This window comes from Salarias fasciatus, chromosome 6 (genome assembly GCF_902148845.1).
Source record: "Salarias fasciatus chromosome 6, fSalaFa1.1, whole genome shotgun sequence".
NCBI lineage: Eukaryota > Metazoa > Chordata > Actinopteri > Blenniiformes > Blenniidae > Salarias > Salarias fasciatus.
This window is the reverse complement of record NC_043750.1, coordinates 32,456,927-32,478,533: the sequence shown is the minus strand read 5'-3', so window position 1 is coordinate 32,478,533 and position 21,607 is coordinate 32,456,927. Positions and strand designations below refer to the sequence as shown.

Genomic DNA, 21,607 nt, shown 5'->3' with positions numbered 1-21,607 from the left:
GCGTCCGGTGCCCCCCCCACCCCCGGGCCCGCGATTGAAGTGCCCCCAAAAAAAGTGGCCCGCCGCCAAATCTAATTGCCGACCCCTGCCGTAGAGTGTATACGAACTGAACGCCAGAAGAAAAAAGGAGCTGAACATGGACATGAGCCTTTCTCAATAGTTGAGATGATCCACCCGGAAAGCCACAGAAAGAAAAATTATCCATACCACCTTTAAGTGTCCTGCACCATCTCATTGATTTTCTCATGTTTATCTTTCCTCAGAGTGCCAATAGTGTTTCCCAACAGCTGCTGGGAAATCAGGTGTCTGTGTTTGCACTGAGAGATGTTTTTGGGAGGAATATGGAGGAGGCGGGAGGAGAGAGCTGGCTGGATAAAAGGAAGGAGCTGCTCTAGGACGGGACAGTACAGAACCAGGAGACGGAGGATGAGGAGGATGAGGAAGACTCGGTTGCTGCTGTTGGCCTCTTTGGCCTTTGCCTCTCTCACGGCTTTGACTGATGGAGCTCCGCTGTGAGTAGGCCTGCTGCAGCTTCTTCAACGTTCTGTTTGATGGTAGACTGGGCAGAGGACTGAAACTGTGTACTGAAGTACAACTGCTGATATAATCCTGAAGTTAAGTACTGTCAAAACACTCAAGTAAGAGTAGAGAGCAAGACGTTTTTCAAAGTTATGTTTCATTTTTATTCTGAATGTTCAATACCAGGTCTTTCTTTTTCTTTTTTCTTCGACAAATAGAGATTTGCCATTTTTCAAAAGTAAGACTTCTCAACCTCAGAGCTGCACAATTAATTGCTAGAAAATAATTAAAATTATGTGCCAGCTAAAAAATATGTCAGTGTAAGTATGAGCAATATTACCTCTACTTGCACATGTATGCATTAAAAAAAGAGACTTATATACAGTTAATTGAGAATTTGTACTTACTTACCTCCGCCTCTCTCAGAAAATATAGATATGTAACTCCCGGCTGGCATTCGATGGTCATTAAATTTGTGTTGAAAGAATGTCATTTGATTAAAAAAACATTATTTCAATTTAAAAACAACGTTGAACACCAAATAGCTGAAGTTGTGTCATGAACTCGCCACGGATTCAACATTGAAATATCAACATTTTTAGACATAGCTTGTGTATCCAAACATTATTTTTAAGATTTTGAATTTTAAAAATTCAACTGAAATACATCCGTTGAAAAATAACATTATTCAATGTCCCAAAAGAAAAAAAAGGTTGACATGTTCTTTGCAAAGAAAAAAGGGAAAACCCAGTCCAGAGCTGAGATGAGAATTTCGAGTTGATCCTCTGCTGGATGATTATCAAATTCATCAATAGATCACTCATTGTGTGTAAAGTCCAGACAGCAGCTCACGACCTTTGCCTGAGCAAATATATGCTTTTGGCATGCAAACTTTAATAATTTGAGTGAACTGGACCTTGTGATAAAATAAGCTATATAACTTTCAGCAATCAAAATTATATGTTACATCACTATAAAGATTCAATTTGCGATAAAAAAAAAGAGGCCACGAAGCTTCATTCTGAGCCCTTTCTCAATCTGAGTCCCACAGGAAGTCACTGAAGAGCAGTATTGGCTTGATTTTTCTGTCCTCTCTCCGCACTGCAGCAAAGTCATGTCTGCCCCCAACCTGTTGAGAGTGGAAACAACAGAAAACATTTTTGTGGAGTGTCAGGACTGCACCGGAGGAGACATCAAGGTCCAAATCAACGTGATGAAGCACCCAAGGAAAGATGAAATTCTTGACTCCACGTCTGTGACTCTCACCAGTGCCAACAACTACCAAATGTTTGGACAAGTCAAGGTGAGGGAATTATTCATAATGCAGAAATGGTTCTCATGAAGATCCCTCATTTATCTCTCAGTGTGTCTGTTGTTTCAGCTCGCAGGTGCAAAGTTCAAAAAGGATCCCAACGAGAAGCAGTACGTTTACCTGCAAGCTCAGTTTGATGATCGACTACTGGAAAAGGTGGTCTTAGTTTCCTTCCAATCTGGATATATCTTCATCCAGACAGACAAGACCCTCTACACCCCCAACAGCAGAGGTAAGTCTCAAATGCTACTGAAATGTGATGATACTTGCTTTTATTAAGAAATCGATCACTACAATATGAATTATAGCTACAATAACCATTACAAAATACTATTCAGTTTGAATGTGTTTTCTATTGTTTTTAATAGAATTTGAAGCCAAAGAGGTCCTTTAAATATTTTATTCATTAACGGTTGTTGCTCTCAAGGCTTTGAAGTAAAGTTTATTTCCCAGCTCTAAAGCTCTGTGCATGTTAAGACAGGGCAATCAAAAGTAGGCCCAACGTAGACTCACTGATGACAAATGAACTCCCCTGTTTTTTTTTCCTCTTGTCGCAGTTAATTACAGGATGTTTGCTGTGACGCCCCAGATGGAGCCTGTGGAGAGGGATCCACAAACTAAATCTGAAGCCTCTATCGCCATTGAGATTGTGGTAATGTGTCTCATTTTTCACCAGTGCCAACGTGCAGCTGAAGACATTAAGAGCATATAGCACAAACATAAAATTCAATTTCACATAAACTGGAATATTTAAACGTTGTGCTATTTCAGTACTTTTATTAACATTTTGTAATGACAAACATTTTAGTATGAAATATATCTTTAAATGTGAGTTTAAGTGTTATGAGTGTAGGAGTAACAGTGGTAACACTTTACTTGAAGCACCCGGTATAACACATTATAAGTACATTTATAAAGCATTATAATGCCATTATAGCACATGTAGCTATAGTTATAAACACTCATAAATTATCACAACGCCAGGACCTTACCCTACTCCTAACCCTAACCTAAGCTGTATGATGGGTTATAAAGCATTGTGATCAATTATGAGTGTTTATAACTACTTATAATGTGTTATACCGGGTGCTTCAAGTAAAGTGTTACAGTTTTTTCCCCTCAGACACCTGATGGCATTGTTTTACAAGTTGATCCAGTCTCACTGAAATCAGGCATTCACTCTGATCATTATCAACTCCCCGAAATCGTAAGGTGAGTATTTTATTGATTTTTATTAGTTTTTAAATTTATATTTTTATATGAAAAGATTACAAGAGCTACAAGGTAAATTCACTCTAAAATCACACCGTTCACAACGATGGTGAGTACATTAAATGTACACTCAATACAGAAATACATTCAAATACAATTTGAATGTATTTTAAAGAACCCCGTGCTCACCCGCAACAGCTGGGATTGGCTCCAGCCACCCGCAACCCTGAAAAGGACAAGCGGTAGAAAATGGATGGATAGATGGCTTGCTGAATAATGAGTAACCAAAACGTAACCAGTGATGTAACCTGCCAATAACTATTTCAAATGTAGACAGCTTTGAACTGCTTGCTGTGCACCCAATAGGATCAGTATGAGGTTTAGAGTCTTGCTCAAGAACACTTTGACATGTGAACAGGGAGAGACGGAGAATCGAACCTGCAACCTTCCGATTGAAGAATCTGAAATATTTAATTACATTATTGACAATTAATACACTATTGGCTTTATCGCATGACTGTGTGTGTGTGTGTGTGTGTGTGTGTGTGTGTGTGTGTGTGTGTGTGTGTGTGTGTGTAGTCCTGGTGTTTGGAAGGTGGTGGCGAGGTTCCAAAGTAATCCACAACAAAGCTATTCAGCTGATTTTGAGGTGAAAGAATACGGTGAGTCTCTTCTTGACATAATCCCAGTGTACATTTTATTTCAAAGGAAGAATACATTAAAAAGCATTTCATATTGACAGTGCTTCCCAGTTTTGAGGTGAAACTCAAACCTCAGGACTCCTACTTCTACGTGGACAGCAACAACCTGACTGTGGAAATCAAAGCAACGTGAGTCAAATTTTAGAGGTGTTTCAGTTCAGGCTGAACTGTTGGAGTAACTGTGAGAAATGATAAAGCAAAATGAAGCATGGTGTAATCTGTGTGGCTTCTGTTTTCTCCATCTATTTTTCTTTTTAAAATCCCGTTTCAGTCCCTGTGGAGGTTTGATTTGTCTGATTCTTGTGGTTTCAGGTATCTGTTTGGTAAAGAGGTGGACGGGATGGCCTATGTCGTGTTTGGAGTTATGCAGGAAGGACAAAAGAAAAGCTTCCCAAGCTCTCTTCAGAGGGTGCCAGTAAGTACAGATTAATCCTAATGCAAATGTTACAGAATAAAATCAAAAATTTAGATAGGTGTGGGGTTACATTGGTATCTGTAGTATTTGTACATTTTCACAATTTTCAGCATGCATTCTCAGTGCACCACCTTCTCATATTAAAGCTGAAAGTCTGCACTTGAGGCACTTTTCCTTTCAGCTCTGTTGATGTGGTTTGAAGTCTTTGGGTATTCAAGGAACAAAGTAAATTCAATTAATTGCACCCTCCATGACAGGAATAGTCCTACGCATTTATTCATACAGTAATAAAAACAGTTTAGAATGTTTACATGATGCCTGAAACTGGATTGTAAAAGTGTATGTAAAGAATCTGCTCACCTGTGGAACCACTTTGGCTTTAAAGTTGAAGAATGTTGAAATGTTTGGCGTTGAAAAGCTCAGTTGAACAGCTGAACAACAACTTCAGGAATGTCAGGTTTTTCATGTTTAAAATATATATATATTTCAAGTTATTTATGTGCCTGTGAAGAGAATATGCAAAATTGTATCAGTGTCTGAGTTTTTGGTCATTGAATGTTTCCCAGGATGTGTTTTTTCACTGTTCCTTGTGGCATTAGGTCCAGAGGGGTGAGGGGAAGGCCACACTGAAGAGTGAGCACATCACTCAGGTCTTTCCAAACATTATGGATCTTGTTGGGAGCTCCATTTTTGTCTCTGTCAGTGTGTTGACTGAGAGCGGTAAGAGACCAGGACGTCTGCTGGCACCACTTTGACTCAGAGTGGCAGCTCTGGTGTAGCTGAAAAACATCAACAGATGACTGTCAGCTCTTCAGCTCTTGCTTATTTTGTGGCTTCCTGTTGCAGGTAGTGAAATGGTGGAGGCAGAAGTCAGGGGCATCCAGATTGTCACTTCACCCTACACTATCCACTTCAAGAAAACTCCCAGATACTTCAAACCAGGAATGCCTTTTCATGTCATGGTGAGGTGCTTCTTTTGTGTGTTGATATAATTTAACTTTAAAAATTTGCCTTTCTGTCTACTTTAAAAAAATGTAAAACCTCCCTATCAGAGAGAGATGTCCTGATCAGGGTTGTCTGGGCCTGAATCAGTTCAGGTGATCAGGATTATTACAAAAGTGTTAAAGATAATTTCTACATTTTGCCAAGTCATTCTGACCACAATATGAGATACACTGCGATATTTCTCAGTTCCAGCTAAATGAGACCAGATATTTTATGGCTTTGAAGATGCAAATGTGTGTAAATGATGAACTGACTGAATACTGTCATAATATTGTTGAAGTCGCACTTCTTTTATTCAGTCTTCAGGTTTAGTTCAAAAAGCTGGTTCAATAAATTTGAAGTTGTTACCATTGTAATATTAATATTAAAGCCGCAAGCGGCATTGGTCGGGACCGAGCCTCCTCGCCGGCCCACGAATGACGTGTCCTCATACCTTGCTGGCCGAAATCCAGGTCACCGGGAGTTTTTGCTACTCTGTAAACATCCATTTTCTTGATTTTAATTCATTTTCCGTTGGAAAAAGGGCTTTTATTTAGTTTAGGAGGTCAAATTTGGGGTCGCGGTGGGGGGGGGGCGTAATAATCATAAGAAACGGACGAATAGCAATCGAGACCTTGCCCTCAGGGCTCGGTCCCTAGATAAGTAACGGATGAAGAACAATAGAGACCTTTCCCTCTGGGCATGGTGGCCTGCCTCCGGGCTCGGTCCCTAAATATAGAACGATGACAATAAACGAACGAAGAACAATAGAGACCTTGCCCTCTGGTCATGGTGGCCTGCGGCCACCATACCCTCCGGGCTCGGTCCCTAATTAGGGATGTGCGAGTACCGATACCAGGCTGATACTGGCCTTTTTTCAAAGTATCAAGTACTGTTGAAGGCTACCGATACCAGCCACCGATACTCAAGGCAAGAAAATCCCACGCATAGTAAGCCCTCATCACCAGCAGATGGCGGTAGTGCAATTGAATGGGATGCAAGCTGCCCTTAAACATGAAAGATTAAGAAGCCCTACTGTCCAGGAGTTGGTACTGACAGGCGCTGGGCGCTACACTGCAGCGGGTTGACTTCTCCATGTGCGTCACATCCAGTGCAGAGACAACAGGAATGACTCTGCGAGAATGGCTGCTCGTCTCACCAAAACTTCGCCGGTGTGGAAATTCTTTTGTATAAGCTGTAGGAGCCAATTTATCATTTATTTCATTAACCATCAGGGGGAGCAGTATGGGGAAAGGTATAAGTAACGGTGTGTTTCCACCGGACACGTTTAACACGACTGCATTCGCGCGACAAATGACACCGCGGCGCGCTAGATGCACGAGTTTTATCACTGGTGTGTAAATTCATTCGCACGACGCGTCACGCTGGTACAAATATGCAACACAAAACATCCTGCAGAAACATCACAACCCTCCTCATCACCGTCTCCTGCACAGCAGCAGTGGACAGGATTCTTCTGATGTTTGTCCCACAGTCCTGTGTGCACCCGGCTGTCTGTCTGTCTGTGTTTGTGTGTGTGTTTTTGTGTGTGTGTGTGTGTGTGTGTGTGTGTGTGTGTGTGTGTGTGTGTGTGTGTGTGTGTGTGTGTGTGCGCGCACGCGTGCGTTCACGCGCGCCCGCGTACTTATCGATGGTGCGGTTTTTGTTGTTTTTTGTTTTTATGACTGTTTTTACTGTTCAGCACTTTGCTTTGCTTTTATGAATATGAGAAGTGCTTTTGCAAATAAAGATTGAGATGGCTCCGCCTGCCACCATCGCTGCTCTGTATTTGGCATGGGGAAGTCAGCTCCGGCTGCGGCCGAGGCACCAGCATCACTTCTGGATGCATACGGCCCTACGGAGGCAAGTATGACCTCGGTGAGTTCCACCGTCCTCTGCAGGAGCTGCGCCTGGACGGCCGGTTCCAGCGCTACTTCAGGCTGACGCCCGGTTTCCACCAGAAGCGGTGAACAAATGAGACTGCGCACGCTGCTCGCCCCAAGCCGCTCGCCTTGGCATCACACCAACTACTTTGCGTGGTCGGAGCCCTGCTGCCCTACGTCAGCACGTCTGTGACGACCTCCGCGCTGATAGGCTGTCCTGGTGCGAATTGGCTTGAAAAGTTCAATTATTTCAACTCGAGCGACAAGCGTGGAGCGATGAAGCGGCGGGCTTCGGGCAGCGATCGGTGAGCGGCGGGCGGCGGCAAGTGGCAGTGCAAGTCGACGGGCGCGCGGATTTTTCGCTGGAAACGCTCGCCGTCGGCCGCCCACTGCGTCAAGATTGAGCGACAATCGCGTCATTACATTGACTTTGTATGTAATCTCATTGCCTGACAAATTTGCGTCGCGTCCGGTGGAAACACACCGTAAGGCTCACAGTTGATCAGGGGCAGGTGTGCATAGAGGGACAGCGAACAGTCGTTTTACCGTGTTCGTTCGGCGGGTTGCAGGGTGTCTGACCGGTGTGTGGGGAACGTATGTGCGAGCTCTTCGGCTCCAGCTCGATGTGAAACTGTGGATATATGAGCCAAGGAAAATAAATGGGTTGCCGCACCCAAACAAAGAAGACGTGGAACTTTTTGATTGACCCAGCAGGCAGACACGCGTCCGAGACAATTCTCCCTCTCCACCTCAAAGGAACTCGAAGTGTATCAGCCCTATAGGGAAATGGGCTGTACATAAGCAAAAATGAGTCAAGCTTTGCAGAATGCAAACTCTGCAATGCTAATTTGTTGAAACACCTCAGGGGCGAAACATGTGAACGAGAGTCTGACGCTGTTGTGCTGGAAAAAAAAAAAAAAAAAATTCTTGCAGCCAACTCGACGGCAAACTCTGCAAAAGACCGAGAAACTGAAGAGCACCAATCCTAGAGCAGTACAAATAGACAAGCAACTCTTAGAGCACCTCTTAAAACTCAGGGGTTGTCCTATCTTTGACTTTAGCTCATAAAAAAAATCATTAAAATGAGTACATTTAAAAACTTGAGTTCATGTAAAGTGTAAAACTCAGAAAACAGTTTTAGCTTGCACTTTAGTTTAAATTTAAAATGTAAAACATTTAAAACATTTAAAAAACGTTAAAATAAGTTCATTTAAAAAAGTGTATTATTTAGAGTTATTTGTTTACATCTTGTACTTCAGTTCATTTAAACAAAATGTAAACTCAGAGAAATTGTTTTATCTTGCACTTAATTTCATTTAGAAAAGTGTAAAACTCGAAGAGTTGATTGTTTTATTTCTCAGTCTATTATTTTGGACTTAAACACAGTGGTTGTGCTGCCTTTTTTCAAAAAATAAAAAATAAAAGTAATTTTTCAAAAATGATCTGTCATTGCATTTTTTTTTTAAATTTTTTTTTAAATTTTATGTATCAAAAGTATCAGTATGAGTGTTCAGTAAGTTCGGTGAGTACTAAAGATGAAGTACTTGTACTTGGTATTGTTCTGAAAAAAGTGGTATCGAACATCCCTAATTAATATTATTGTAATATATTGCACTAAAAACTAAGAGTTCTATTCATTTACGGATCACAATGCTATGATTTACTTGTCACTTGAGATCAGATTGCACTGTGTATGACCCCTGAGGTGAAATGAGATTAATAACCCTGATCAAGAGAAAAAATTGTAAACAGACAGGACTCGCTGTGGACAAACAGAGTGATTGACACCTTGTGGGAATGTTACAGTCTCCATGAAGGATAAAATTGTTATCGGAAAGGGATTTAAAAAACATTTTTTTGAAGGATAATTAGACAAAATTAGACAAAAGAGCATCTTCATCTGAGGTCTACAGCCTTGGTGGCAGAAAAACAGCTTCACTCTCAATAATGTACTTCTGGAGCAGTAAAAGCATGTTTAACGTCTCATATCTCAGCTCACTTCATTTAAAGATCGTAGCTGACTGTGTTTTCTCCTCTGATGCCAGGTTGAAGTTTTAAACCCTGATGAGACTCCAGCTACAGGCGTTCAAGTGGTGGTCTTTCCTGGTGCAGTTCAAGGTGTCACTGGGAGAAATGGTGTCGCAAGGCTCAACGTCAATACACAAGGAAACATTCAAACTCTCGACATCTCAGTAAGTCAAGGAAGGTTTTCTGAGAAACTTTGCAAACACAAGCAGAAAAGTGCATGAACACAACTTTTAGTTGTTTATTTTGTGGTGATCACATGGACAGAAAAAAATGTGGCTTTGTCTACCTCGATGATATTCTCGTTGCCAGCACCTCCGACACAGAGCACATTTGACATTTGCGGGCGCTTTTTCAGAGGCTCAGTGAGCACGGGTTGATTGTTAACCCTGCGAAATGCATTTTTGGCTGCACTGAAATTGATTTTCTCGGCCACCGTATCACCACGGGCGGGGCATCTACCCTCGCGTGGAGGCTGTCGCATTCTCACTCGGCTTGCACACTCAAGGAGTTCATTGGTATGGTAACGTTTTATCACCGTTTCATCCTGTGTGCGGCCCACATCATGCGCCCGCTCTACGAGGCTTTTAAAGGAACCACCCCGAACCAGGCCGTCGACTGGTCCGCAGAGCTTGAGTCAGCATTTGAGACCACTAAGTCGGCGTTAGCACGGGCCGCACTCCTGGCACACCCATCACCCGCCGCGCCTATCGCTGTCACCACAGATGCATCTGATTACCTCGTCGGGGCCGTTATGGGGCAGTTGGGTAATGGCTCCTGGCAGCCACTCACCTTTTTCAGCCGTCAGCTCACGCCCAGGCACCACAAGTACAGCACGTTAGACCGTGAACTGCTAGTGTCATGGTTAGCGGTGCGACATTTCAGGTTTTTGCTGGAGGGCCGCGAATTCACTGCGTTCGTGGATCATAAACCCCTGACGTTCACCATGACGAAAGTGTCCGAACCATGGTCAGCGCGTCTACAATGACAACTCGCGTACATTTCGGAGTTCACCACGGACGTCTGACATGTGGAGGGTAAATCCAACGTGGTCGCGGACTGCCTTTCCAGAGCCGTGGTCCTGACGGTCCACCTGGCAATCGACTACGCCAACATGGCAGCGGACCAAGCCTCTGATCCGGATGTGTTGACCCTTAAATCTGCAAACTTGGGTCTCCGTTTGGCAGACGTGTGTTTCGGGGCCTCTGATTCGTCGCTGCTCTATGATGTGTCCACTGGCAAACCACAGCCGATCGTGCCAGCTTCCTGAGGGTGCACAGTTTTCGAGGCTGTACACAACCTCTCGCACCCCTGCAGGAAAGCTTCGGTTCGCCTCGTGGCCGCGAAGTTCATGTGGCGGGGCCTCAAACACGACGTAAGGTCCTGCGCTGATAGCTGCGTGGATTGTCAGCGCGCCAAGATCCACCATCACACCAGGGCTCCACTTGAGACTTTTCCGGTTCCAGAATGGCGCTTCAATCACATTCATGTCGATTTAGTGGGTCCGCTTCCACCATCGCACAGGTTCTCCTACATTCTGACCATGGTGGACAGGACCGCTCGGTGGCTCGAGGCAGTGCCCCTCCTTTCTACGTCAACTACCGACGTTGCTCGCGCGTTCATCAGCTCATGGGTATCCTGTTTTAGCACCCCCGCTGACCTGTCCTCTGACCGCGATGCCCAATTCACATCGAAATTGTGGAACGCTGTTGTGGAGGGTCAGTCCGTTAGGCTTCACCGCACCACCACCAACCACCCACAACCACCCCCAAGCCAACGGCCTCTGTGAGAGGTTCCACCGGTCCATGAAGGCCTCCCTGCGGGCCACTTTGACGGCAACTGGGTGGACAAGCTCCCTTGGGTCATGTTGGGACTCAGAACAGCGCGGATCTCCAGTCTTCAGCAGCCGAGCTGGTGTACGGCCAGACGTTCAGAGTCCCTGAGGACTTTCTTCCTCACACAACGGCTCTGTGGTCGCCCCACGACGAGCACGCGCCTCTTTCCGAGTAGGTGCCAACGCTTTTGCCCCTGTCCCCACCAGCCTACACGACAACCCGGGCTTGTGGGTGCCAGCGGACCTGAGTTCCGCCCGGTATGTTTTTTTCTGCCACGAAGCCCTTCGCAGACCTCTTCAATCCCCCTACGACGGCCCCTTTCGTGTCTTGGTGCACGGGGACAAGCAGGTGGTCGTTGATATGGGCGGCCATGCAGAGCGGGTTTCGGTGGACAGGTTGAAACCCGTTCACATGGACTTGGACTGTCCTCTGATGTTGGCCCAAACGCTGCGTCGGGGTCGGCCCCCGACTGTGCGCCTGCCGGTTCCCCCGGATCCCAGTCCCCCGTTGCCTGCCTTCACAGCGGACGCTGCCACCAGTTCCCACCCGCCTTCCCCGTTGACCTCCGTTGCCCCATCGCCCCCACACCAAGTTTCCATGAGTCACCTGGGGTGCCCGATTGTTCCCCCTCGTCATGCGGACTTCGTTTATGAGTGAATTCTGGGGGGCTTGTGTGGTGTTCACGTGGACAGAATCCCCCATTTAGACTGAGGGGTGGGGTTTCGACAGCGTTGCACCGAGTGTTCAATTGGTGTGTGTTTCCTGGTTGCATGGAGAATAAAGACGTTCAGCTCGAGCAGTTCACTCCGCCTCCGATTCTCGTTCTTCGGCACCACAATTTATTCATTTTCAACTGATGCATCTCCAAATGAAAAATTGTATGAAAAAAGAGAGGAGGGAGGATATGGTCAAGGGCACTGAATCTTTGGAGGAGCTGTTCTTGTTTCCAGTCAAGGGTGCCAAATATAATCATCGGTGTCATTGTTTAGACATCTGTTTGCTTCTCAACTCTCAGACAACTCTTGGTTCTCAACTCTCAGACAACAACTGAGTAAACCCTCTCCTTGATGACACCCAGCTTGCGACTCAAATCGATCATAACACCAATCAGATTGTCCATCTTACGACTGAGTTTACCCATAAATGGTCAACCACAGCTTATGCCTGTTCATTTGCAAAAACCGTCAGCCATTGGGCATCCGTTGTGGCTGCAGTCTTCCCGATCTTCCAGAAGCTCGGGCCATTGCACAGGCAGCAGACCTCTCATCATGAATCCGAATGGATGAACACCTTCAATTAGCTGAACAGACAGGGGCGCCAGGCACAACATCTCCCTCCACTTCCCCCAGGTGTTGATCACATACCCAGCAGTCTGAGTCCCATCCAAGCAGGAGGGTTGCCCCGCACGTTTGTTCTTCGTTGCGGAAATGGCGTCATTTGCGTTGAGAGACCAGCTGATCAAATCTGTGATTGGTATGTTCAAAAATCCAAAGCCAAGAGATTTCTCCAAGTCATACAGACAAGACAAAGTTTGGCAAGCAAGCAGAGACAATAGTAGGTATTGGGTGGGGGGTGGGGGGTGGCGGGCAGAGCAATTAAAAAAAGTGTCCGCCTTTTCCTAGAGCCAAGCAAGAAAGAACAACAAACAACATTGTTTAAGACAATTGTGCCAATGCTGCTGTTGGGTAATCCATTGATATCCACCATGTTTTATACAGTGTAACACGTGTATGTATGTATCCTGAAATACACACACAGAGAAATACACTCATAACACATAGATCAAGTTCAATATGTCTGACAAGTGGAAGGAACAAATAAAACTTAATTAATCCTACTCCTTCTCTATTGTTCAATAATCAAAATTCTTGATGATCCTTCTTCCTTTATTAAAGACCTTATTTCACTTTGTTCGTATTAATTCCAGGCCAGGACGGCTGGTCCGCTCCCGCTGAAAAGGCAGGCAGAGGCTAGAATGACAGCACAGTCATACACCACCAACACTGCCAGATACATCCATATCAGTAAGAAACACATGCAATGATATCAAACAGTTAAATATTAATGTGACGGTGTTACATAGTGATGATTTTTTACTTTTTTCTTTTTCGAAAGGTGTGGATTCAGCAGATCTAGAAAAAGGAAACAACCTCAACATGAATCTGAACCTCAACAACTTACCAAATGGTAAACGAGACATCACGTACCTGGTGGGTCCTGTTTTATTCCTGCAAATGTAGTCACATGCTTGCTTGTGCTGGATCAGGGTTGACTCTGTCAACTGCATCTACAGATCCTGGCCAGAGGTCAGCTGGTGAAATTTGGACGTGAAAAGACACAAGGACAAGTGTTGATTTCCCTGAATGTTCCCATCACTGAAACAATGCTACCATCCTTCCGCATTGTTGCTTACTACCATCCAAGTGACAATGAAGTGGTATCAGACTCTATCTGGGTGGATGTTAAAGACTCCTGCATGGGCTCGGTAAGTTGTTTATATTTTCTACAACAGAGTTTATATGACATTAATGACAGAAAATATAAATTCTGCTTAATTTCTCAATGTTCCTTTCACTTTTAGTTGACACTGCAACCAGTGAGGCCTGTAACATCCTACCTCCCTCGCAGGATGTTCGATCTGAAGGTCACGGGAGACCCCGGAGCCACGGTGGGACTGGTGGCGGTGGACAAAGGTGTCTACGTCCTGAACAACAAGCACCGGCTCACACAGAAAAAGGCAATGTCTTTATTCTTCAAATAGATATGCAAAAGAAAAAAAAAATCCCTTAAAAATTGTTGTGACTTTTTAGTGGCAGTAGAAATAAACTCCATGCCACTTTTTGATGTAGGATACACAATTACTGAAAAATCAAAATTACTAAATGACCAGAATCACACATATTACTTTCAGTTTTCTCAATCATTCATTTTGAATGTGAATATGTGAATAAATATGCAGGCTCCAGCAGCTGGAGACCTTCGTTCTGTGCACTCTAAGAGTAAATCTTGTGTTTGCTTCACAGGTGTGGGACAAAGTGGAGGAGCACGACACCGGCTGCACACCAGGTGGAGGAAAGGACAGCATGGGAGTTTTCTACGATGCGGGGCTGGTGTTTCAAACCAACACTGCTTCAGGAACTCCTTACAGACAAGGTGGCAATGCCGCCCCCCCCCCCCCCCCCCCCCCCCCCCCAGCTCCACTCTCTGATCCGTATATGCCCCCTCAATATATATGTGAAACACCTTTTATACCAAACCATAAGTTGCTCTGACAAATTGTATTGATCTGAAACTGTGTGAGGCTGGTTTTTTGGAGAGGGAAATTAGTATAGTGCCAGGTGAACAAAGAAGAAAGGCCAACCAAGACAGAAAACAGCCAGAATAATCAAGCACTGGATAGACAGATAGGTGAATGGTGTAACCTGTATCTTTCTCTGACAGCACGGTCAGATACATTAACACACACGCAGAGAGAGTCTGTTTTGAGTTATTTAAAGAATTGACCTTTGTTGACTGCTCCTATTTTAAAGATCATCTTTTCTTTGCATCCTTTCAGAACCAAAATGTGTGGCCCCTCTGGCAGCAAGACGGAAACGAGCTTCTACTATAATGGAGGTTACCACCACTTTAGGTGAGAATCACAGCTCTAACTCAACAGCTATAACTCGATTATTTCAAATTCAGTCTCTTCAAGTCACACTTGCAATTTTTCAGTCTCCATATGTACTGGTGAAGAGATATTAAGTGGCATTAACTCTTTACTGTTTATTTGCAGTTGATAAATATAAATCGAACAAGCTGCAAAAGGAGTGCTGCATGGATGGCATGAGAGAAACGCCTCTTTCATACAGCTGTGAGAGACGCAGTGAGTACATCGTAGACGGCCCAGCCTGTGTGGAGGCTTTCCTGGACTGCTGCAGAGAGATGACAACACAGAGAGCTGACAAGAAGGAGGAGAGTCTCAAACTGGCTCGCAGTAAGAGACAGAGGCTCAGGAGAAGGTCACTGTAACACAAGCTGATCACTGAAGTGACATGGTTTTCCCTGACCCCTCAGGTGAAGAGGATGACGAGAGTTACTTGGACAGCATTGACATCGTCACTCGCAGCAGCTTCCCTGAAAGTTGGCTGTGGACTGACGTCGAGCTTCCCAAGTGTCCTGCAGGAAGAGCGTGGTGAGTCAGCAGCAGCCAGTTGATGCACATCCAGAGTTTTCACCTCTGCAGCTGCATGTTTAAATCAACAATGCCGACTGTTCTCCATTTTCCAGTGACTCCACATCAGTTCAGAAGAGTGTTCCCCTGCCCGACTCCATCACAACCTGGCAGTTAACTGGCATCAGCCTGTCGCGGACTCACGGTGAGCAATCCCAACTGGTGTTTCACCTGCGTCTCTTCTCTTCTTCACACCCTTCATGCTGTCTTCCGTCTGCAGGAATCTGTGTTGGAGAGCCGTTGGAGGTTATTGTCTGGAAAGAGTTCTTCATCGACCTCAGGCTGCCTTATTCTGCTGTCCGAGGAGAGCAGCTGGAGATCAAGGCCATCCTTCACAACTACAGTCCTGATAAAATCACTGTACGTTTCAGCTCGATTTCATAAATCACAAAAGTTATTTACAGCATTATTTCATATTCCCTGTTTACCTTTCCAGTGAGATTTGAAAACAAACCAATTAAGTTGCTGATTTTCTAACAAAACATATTTTTTTTGGTCACAAATTAATTTCCAGCGCGCCGCATTTTACATCACAACAAGAAGGGAGGGGGAGGACGCGCGGAGGGTCTCATAGCAGCAGGCTCAGCTCACAGTCTCAGGCAGACCGAGGAAGTGACATGCTATCAGGGTTTCTGCCAGACCTTTTCAGTTCGGGTGCCGCCCTCGCTAAATTGTGCAGCGCCCGGACAATGGAGAGGAGGAAAAAAAAACTCTCCGACGGTCGAACACCAGCAGCGTTAGCAGCGTTAGCAGCGTTAAGGCCTCAGTATACTCCCCAGGCGCCGCTACGTCGTTCCTACGATGTAGACGTCGTAGCCCTACGACGGGCTACGTCGGGGCTTGACGTGCGCCTCCCGAAAATTGTGACTTTGCGTCGTTTCGACGCGTGGTGACGTGAACGTCGAGGGCTGTGATTGGTCCGCTTTCGCGTTGTTTATAGAATTAAGTAGAACTACCCGGAATGCTTTTCTGGTCCGAACAGTGCTTCGGGAGAAATTTAGATCCAAAATTGAGCGACGCACATCCCCATACTGTTAGCAGTGTTAGCACTGTTAGCAGACGGGGCTATGTGTATAGCCGCTCCTCAAACGGCTTTAATAGTCCAAAAGCTCATTAGTTTCACTAATATTTCATCACGGTCTGCTCAGCCTCTCCTCCACCACAGCCCAGTGTCGCGAGATATGTCATATATGCAGATATATGTTCGGTAAATGCACGCGTGCCTAGATACGCATGTCTAGAAATCTATGTCTATAGATCTATGTCTAGGTAAAGCCGGAGCTACGGAAGCCGCATTGTTGTTGTGACTGCTAGCGGCTTGGCAGAGGAGGGCGTTCCCTTTCAAGGTCAAGGTCAAGGTCAAGTTTATTTATATAGCACATTTAAAACACAGTAGCCACTGCCCAAAGTGCTGCACAAATTTTAAAAAAGCATTAAAATATAACATACAAGAAGGAAAGAAAGGAAAAGAAATAAAAAACTATTTAAAAATAAATGAATAAATAAGATAAATATAAGGCACACTGTCTGGTTCAGGTTGTGTTGAAGGCCAATGTGAAAAGGTGGGTTTTAAGCTGTGATTTAAAAGTTTCAATCGAGGGGGCAGACCTGATGTTCAGAGGGAGACGGTTCCAAAGCTGTGGTCCCGCAACTGCAAAGGCTCTGTCACCTCTGCTCTTACATCTGGAGCGAGGGCATACGAGAAGTCGCTGGTCACACGACCTCAGAGCTCTGGCAGGTGTATACAAAGATAACATTTCTGTCAAATACGAGGGCGCTAGGCCATTTAAAGATTTAAAAACAAGCAGCAAGATTTTAAATTGAACTCTGAAACAGACAGGGAGCCAATGAAGAGACTGCAGCACAGGAGTGATATGCTCAACACGCCTCGCCCCTGACAGGAGGCGGGTAGCTGCATTCTGGACCAGCTGTAACCGACGCAGAGAGCGAGCAGCCAGACCAATATACAGTGAGTTACAATAATCCAAACGTGATGTGATAAACACGTGGATTAGTCTTTCTAACTGGTCAGAAGGCAAGTAAGATTTAACTTTAGATATCAGACGTAGCTGGAAAAAGCTTGTTTTAATCACTGAGCTGATCTGTTTTTCCAAGCTGAGTGAGCTGTCAATACTAACTCCTAGGTTTTTTACAAGAGGGCTGCAGGAAAATCCACAATCAGTAGAAGGCCCAGGTTTACCAAAGAGAATCATTTCGGTTTTGTTTTCATTTAAACTTAAAAAGTTCAAGTTCAGCCAATCCTTTACCTCCTGGAGGCACTGCTGTAAAGATGAACATGCATTTTCAGCCTGCAATGGCAGATATATTTGTATATCGTCGGCAAAACAATGAAAAGAAAGCTGGTATTTGTGGAAAATTGACCCAAGAGGCAACATATAGATAGAAAATAGAGTGGGGCCAAGGACAGAGCCCTGGGGGACTCCACATGTTAAGGGGGCTTTAGCTGACGAAAATGAGCAGAGGCTCACTGAGAAGTGCCTTCCGGTGAGGTAGGATCTGAACCATTTCAGGACTGTGCCTTTCATTCCAACATAGGATTGCATACGATCTAATAAGATCTCATGGTCCACAGTGTCAAAGGCTGCGGTGAGAACTAAAAGCACCAGGGCTGCAGGCTGGCCAGAATCAGTTATTAAAAGCAGGTCATTTAGAATTTTTAAAAGTGCAGTTTCAGTGCTACGATGTGATTTAAAACCAGATTGGAATTTTTCTGTTAAATTATTTGAGTCCAGATAAGTCTGCAGCTGACATAGAACCACCTTTTCCAAGACTTTTGACAAGAAGGGCAGCTTAGAAATAGGCCGATAGTTGGAGAGCTCTGAGGAATCCAAGCTCTGCTTTTTAAGAAGAGGCTGGACAATGGCATGTTTAAACACCTCAGGAACACAGCCAGAGCTCAGAGAAATGTTTATCAGCTTTAAAATACTTGACCCGACTGACTCAAAGACACTTTTTAAAAGTTTGGGGGGAAGACTGTCAAAAAAGCAACCTGAAGGTTTTAAATTTTGGACCACTCGTGTAAGTTCAGGCAGAGACACAAGCTCAAAATTACAAAGATTGGTAGGACAAACAGTGGAAGCAGAAGGATCAGCCACAGTACAGGCAGCAATACATGAGGACCTAATGTTTGTAATTTTTTCAGTGAAAAAAGAACAAAACTTCTCACATAATGAGGCACTTGCAGCAATACCAGTAGGCCTAGTTACAGAAGGGTTTACAAGCCTATTTAAGATGTTAAATAGGAACTGAGGCCTATCGCTGTTCCTGGTCACAAGATTTGACATAAATTCTGATTTTGCAATTTTTACAGCGCTCTGGTATTCTGCAAGGCAGGTTCTAAGTATTTCCAATGAAACGTGCAGTCTGTCTTTTTTCCACTTTCGCTCAGCTTGACGACACTTTCTCCGGAGCGCACGAGTAGTGTCATTCAACCATGGCTCTCCAGCAGATTTAAAGCGACTAGTTTTGAACGGAGCAACAGAGTCAAGAATGCCAGTGCAGGTAGCGTGAAGCAAATCCATCCTTTGACGCAGGAGCAAGATATGTTCAGTAGCGGCGTAGGGTTGCCGGCGTAGGAACGCCGTGGCGGCGACGGGGGAGTATACTGAGGCCTCTAGCTGTTAGCAGCGTTAGCAGCAGAGGTGGGAGATTGGAGCCTGATCAAGTCATCTCCATGCCTTGTTTTTGCCCTCACCATGTACCACAGACAAGCTGAGGAGCAGGGTTGATTAGATTCACCTGGTGTGATACATGGTCAGAGCAAAAACATGGCATGGAGTTGACTTGATCAGGCTCCAAACTCCCACCTCTGGTTAGCAGTGACACCACACGCTCCCACCCCGCCGGCCAAACTCTTTCCTGCAGAAAACACTGTACTTTGTGTGTCACACGCAGCTACTGGAGACCAACAGACAACAAATGATTTCCGCTGACGACCACTGGGTCTTTTCATCCACTAACCTGTCACTTACAAATTAGCAGGCACCTTGTCTCCCGTTTGTAATAAGCTATTTGCGTTTCTGTGGCAAAAAAAAAAGAAGAAAACAATAATTACCTCTTCGGAAGAGTCCATCTTTTTTTCACCAGCTGTCCTTATTCACACAGAATAAAAACCGTTTCCAACTGTGATTTGCGCTGTGGAAACGCAAATCACCCTGCAGCGGTTGGGGGGAGAGGGGGAGGGGGTGACACCTGGGCGTACGTCATGTGGAAGCGCCGGCTTTATTGTTGTAAGAATGCAGAATTCCACTAGAGGGCGACCGAAGTTACGCACTATAGCTTTAAGGTTATTTGTATCTGTAGAAATAAAAGGTAATCAGTGTATTACTGCAGCGGCCTGATACACTTGGGGTGATTTTCACACTTCTGTTTGTCTTTGTGTTGCTTTCCAGGTGCGAGTAGATCTGACGGAGGCACAGCATGTGTGCAGTGCAGCATCCAGACGTGGGCGGTACCGTCAGGAGATCGACATAGGACCACAAACCACACGATCGGTGCCCTTCGTCATCATCCCCATGAGGGAGGGAGAGGTCCAGATTGAGGTCAAAGCAGCTGTCAAGGACTCCTCACTCAGTGACGGCATCATGAAGATGCTTCGGGTGGTGGTAAGAGACATTGACACAAATTACTTCTCCTCTCCACAGAGTAGGAAGAGTTGATTTCATGCTTTAAAGCTAGGGTCGGCGATCTTGGAAAACTAGCATGTATTTGAATGTAGCATCTCCCCAAGGCTCCGCCTAGCTCCCACCCCATTGGAGGAGCTCATGTTGGGAGTGAATGCACTGGACGCGGACGGAAGCACCACGCGCATGTAGTTTGTGATCACCTCCAATGTTATTAACCTTTCTGACTGCCCACACACAACGCGCATAGGAACGCAGCGCGCCCGCTCCGCTTCGTTCTATTTTTCACACGAGCCGCGAGCACCCAGAGCGCCTTGGCAACGCGTGCGCGCACTGAACCAGGGCCAGTGCACGCCATTGAAATGTACGCACAGGGGGCTGGTCAAACGGCGAAGGGATTTGATTGGTTCCTTAAGAGCGGTCCGCACCTTACAATTGGTTGGAGTTTTTACTGTCCTGTGGCCGCTACAGTTGTCAGATTTTTTTCCGCACCTTTTTCCGTCAACATAATGTATTGATTTCTCCCAGGGGGCAAGGAGCATTTCACTCAGTATGACAAAAAGTGCTTTTGGACAACATCGTCTACCCTAGCTACCCTATCAGCTCAGCTTACAGGATCAGCATCATGTCAGATTTCATACAATGGCTTTAGGTTTATCCTTCACTGGGCAGGTTATCTTTGATTTGAACCATAGATCCATGGTGATATGTAATTCTTGACCATGTTGTTTTTCTAGCCTGCAGGTGTACTCGTTAAGAGTCCTAAGATCATCACTCTGGACCCTAAAGGTGTGGCTGAGTTCTTTAAATTCACTAAACCCATTAATCATCACTTACCATTCTCAGTATCTAACCACTGCTTTTCCATTCAGGTGGAAGACAAGAGAAAATTCTCAACAGTCAAATTCCCAGAACGGATTTGATTCCAAACTCACCTAAGAGCACACACATCTCTGTGACAGGTAGGAGATATCGACATGTATATTCCAATTCTGTGATGCAGTGCCAATGCAGGTAACTCTTCAACTGTTTTCCCATTCACGAATGGTCTACTCGCTCATTTGCAGTTCAGTTTATTTATTTTTTAACACTGTGGAGCACCATTGTACCATGTCACTGTGACCCACTAAATGAATTACCAAAGAAACCAAGAGGTTTTTGTGTACTGTACGTAGCCAAGTTTACGTCATCTTTTTTCCCCTATAATTGCAAGTTAATCAAATCAAATTAAATCAAACTTTATTTGTATAGCACTTTTTCATTTTTATAAAAACAACGCAAAGTGCTGAATAGTACAAACAGTAATAAAAACAAAAGAATAAAAACCGCACCATCAATTAGTATACTCCACACACACACACACACACACACACACACACACACACACACACACACACACACAAACAGACACACTCCCAATTTTTTGCACACAGCAAAGCAGAGGAGACATGGCATGGCACTAAGCATCATGGGAAAACACTACCAGTGGGGCCATCCACAACAGGAGAAGGCGAAGGTCATTAATACTGGGGCTCCAGCGCTCGACCCCCGACCCCATCAGACCAAGGGGAACCCGCATACCGAAGTGTGGAGACCCCCAGGCCAGCCGGGACCAGAGGACTCAGAGCAGAGGACAGGAACCAGCTCCCAGTGTGAAGGACCCCCCTCAGGAAACACTGGATTTAAGCAGTTAAAAACATAAAAAGACATACAAAGTTAATAGAAAACAAGTAAGATAAGATTATGAAGTAAAAAAGTCAAATAAGTGAGAATTACATTATAAAAATAGAATGAATGAATAGGATAAATAGATTAAAAATAAAAATGATAAAAAATAAAAATGATGGAGATAAGAACTATAAAAG

The 21,607-nt window shown here is 44.8% G+C and overlaps 1 protein-coding gene across 1 annotated transcript in view; it reads left to right on the top strand.

The window, feature by feature from the left end:
* Positions 1–435: 435 nt before the first annotated feature.
* Positions 436–21,607, top strand: part of LOC115390828 (complement C3-like) — a 39,669-nt gene continuing 18,497 nt past the window's right edge. The window contains exons 1-24 of the mRNA XM_030094845.1: positions 436–512; positions 1,627–1,822; positions 1,901–2,063; positions 2,389–2,483; positions 2,955–3,043; positions 3,623–3,705; positions 3,786–3,873; positions 4,057–4,159; positions 4,759–4,879; positions 5,006–5,121; positions 9,072–9,218; positions 12,814–12,910; positions 13,002–13,096; positions 13,180–13,371; positions 13,468–13,623; positions 13,910–14,039; positions 14,443–14,517; positions 14,662–14,862; positions 14,943–15,060; positions 15,156–15,244; positions 15,320–15,459; positions 19,512–19,724; positions 20,480–20,531; positions 20,615–20,704. Coding sequence (XP_029950705.1) covers positions 436–512; positions 1,627–1,822; positions 1,901–2,063; positions 2,389–2,483; positions 2,955–3,043; positions 3,623–3,705; positions 3,786–3,873; positions 4,057–4,159; positions 4,759–4,879; positions 5,006–5,121; positions 9,072–9,218; positions 12,814–12,910; positions 13,002–13,096; positions 13,180–13,371; positions 13,468–13,623; positions 13,910–14,039; positions 14,443–14,517; positions 14,662–14,862; positions 14,943–15,060; positions 15,156–15,244; positions 15,320–15,459; positions 19,512–19,724; positions 20,480–20,531; positions 20,615–20,704 — 2,926 coding nt within the window. The remainder of the gene's footprint in view (positions 513–1,626; positions 1,823–1,900; positions 2,064–2,388; positions 2,484–2,954; positions 3,044–3,622; positions 3,706–3,785; positions 3,874–4,056; positions 4,160–4,758; positions 4,880–5,005; positions 5,122–9,071; positions 9,219–12,813; positions 12,911–13,001; positions 13,097–13,179; positions 13,372–13,467; positions 13,624–13,909; positions 14,040–14,442; positions 14,518–14,661; positions 14,863–14,942; positions 15,061–15,155; positions 15,245–15,319; positions 15,460–19,511; positions 19,725–20,479; positions 20,532–20,614; positions 20,705–21,607) is intronic.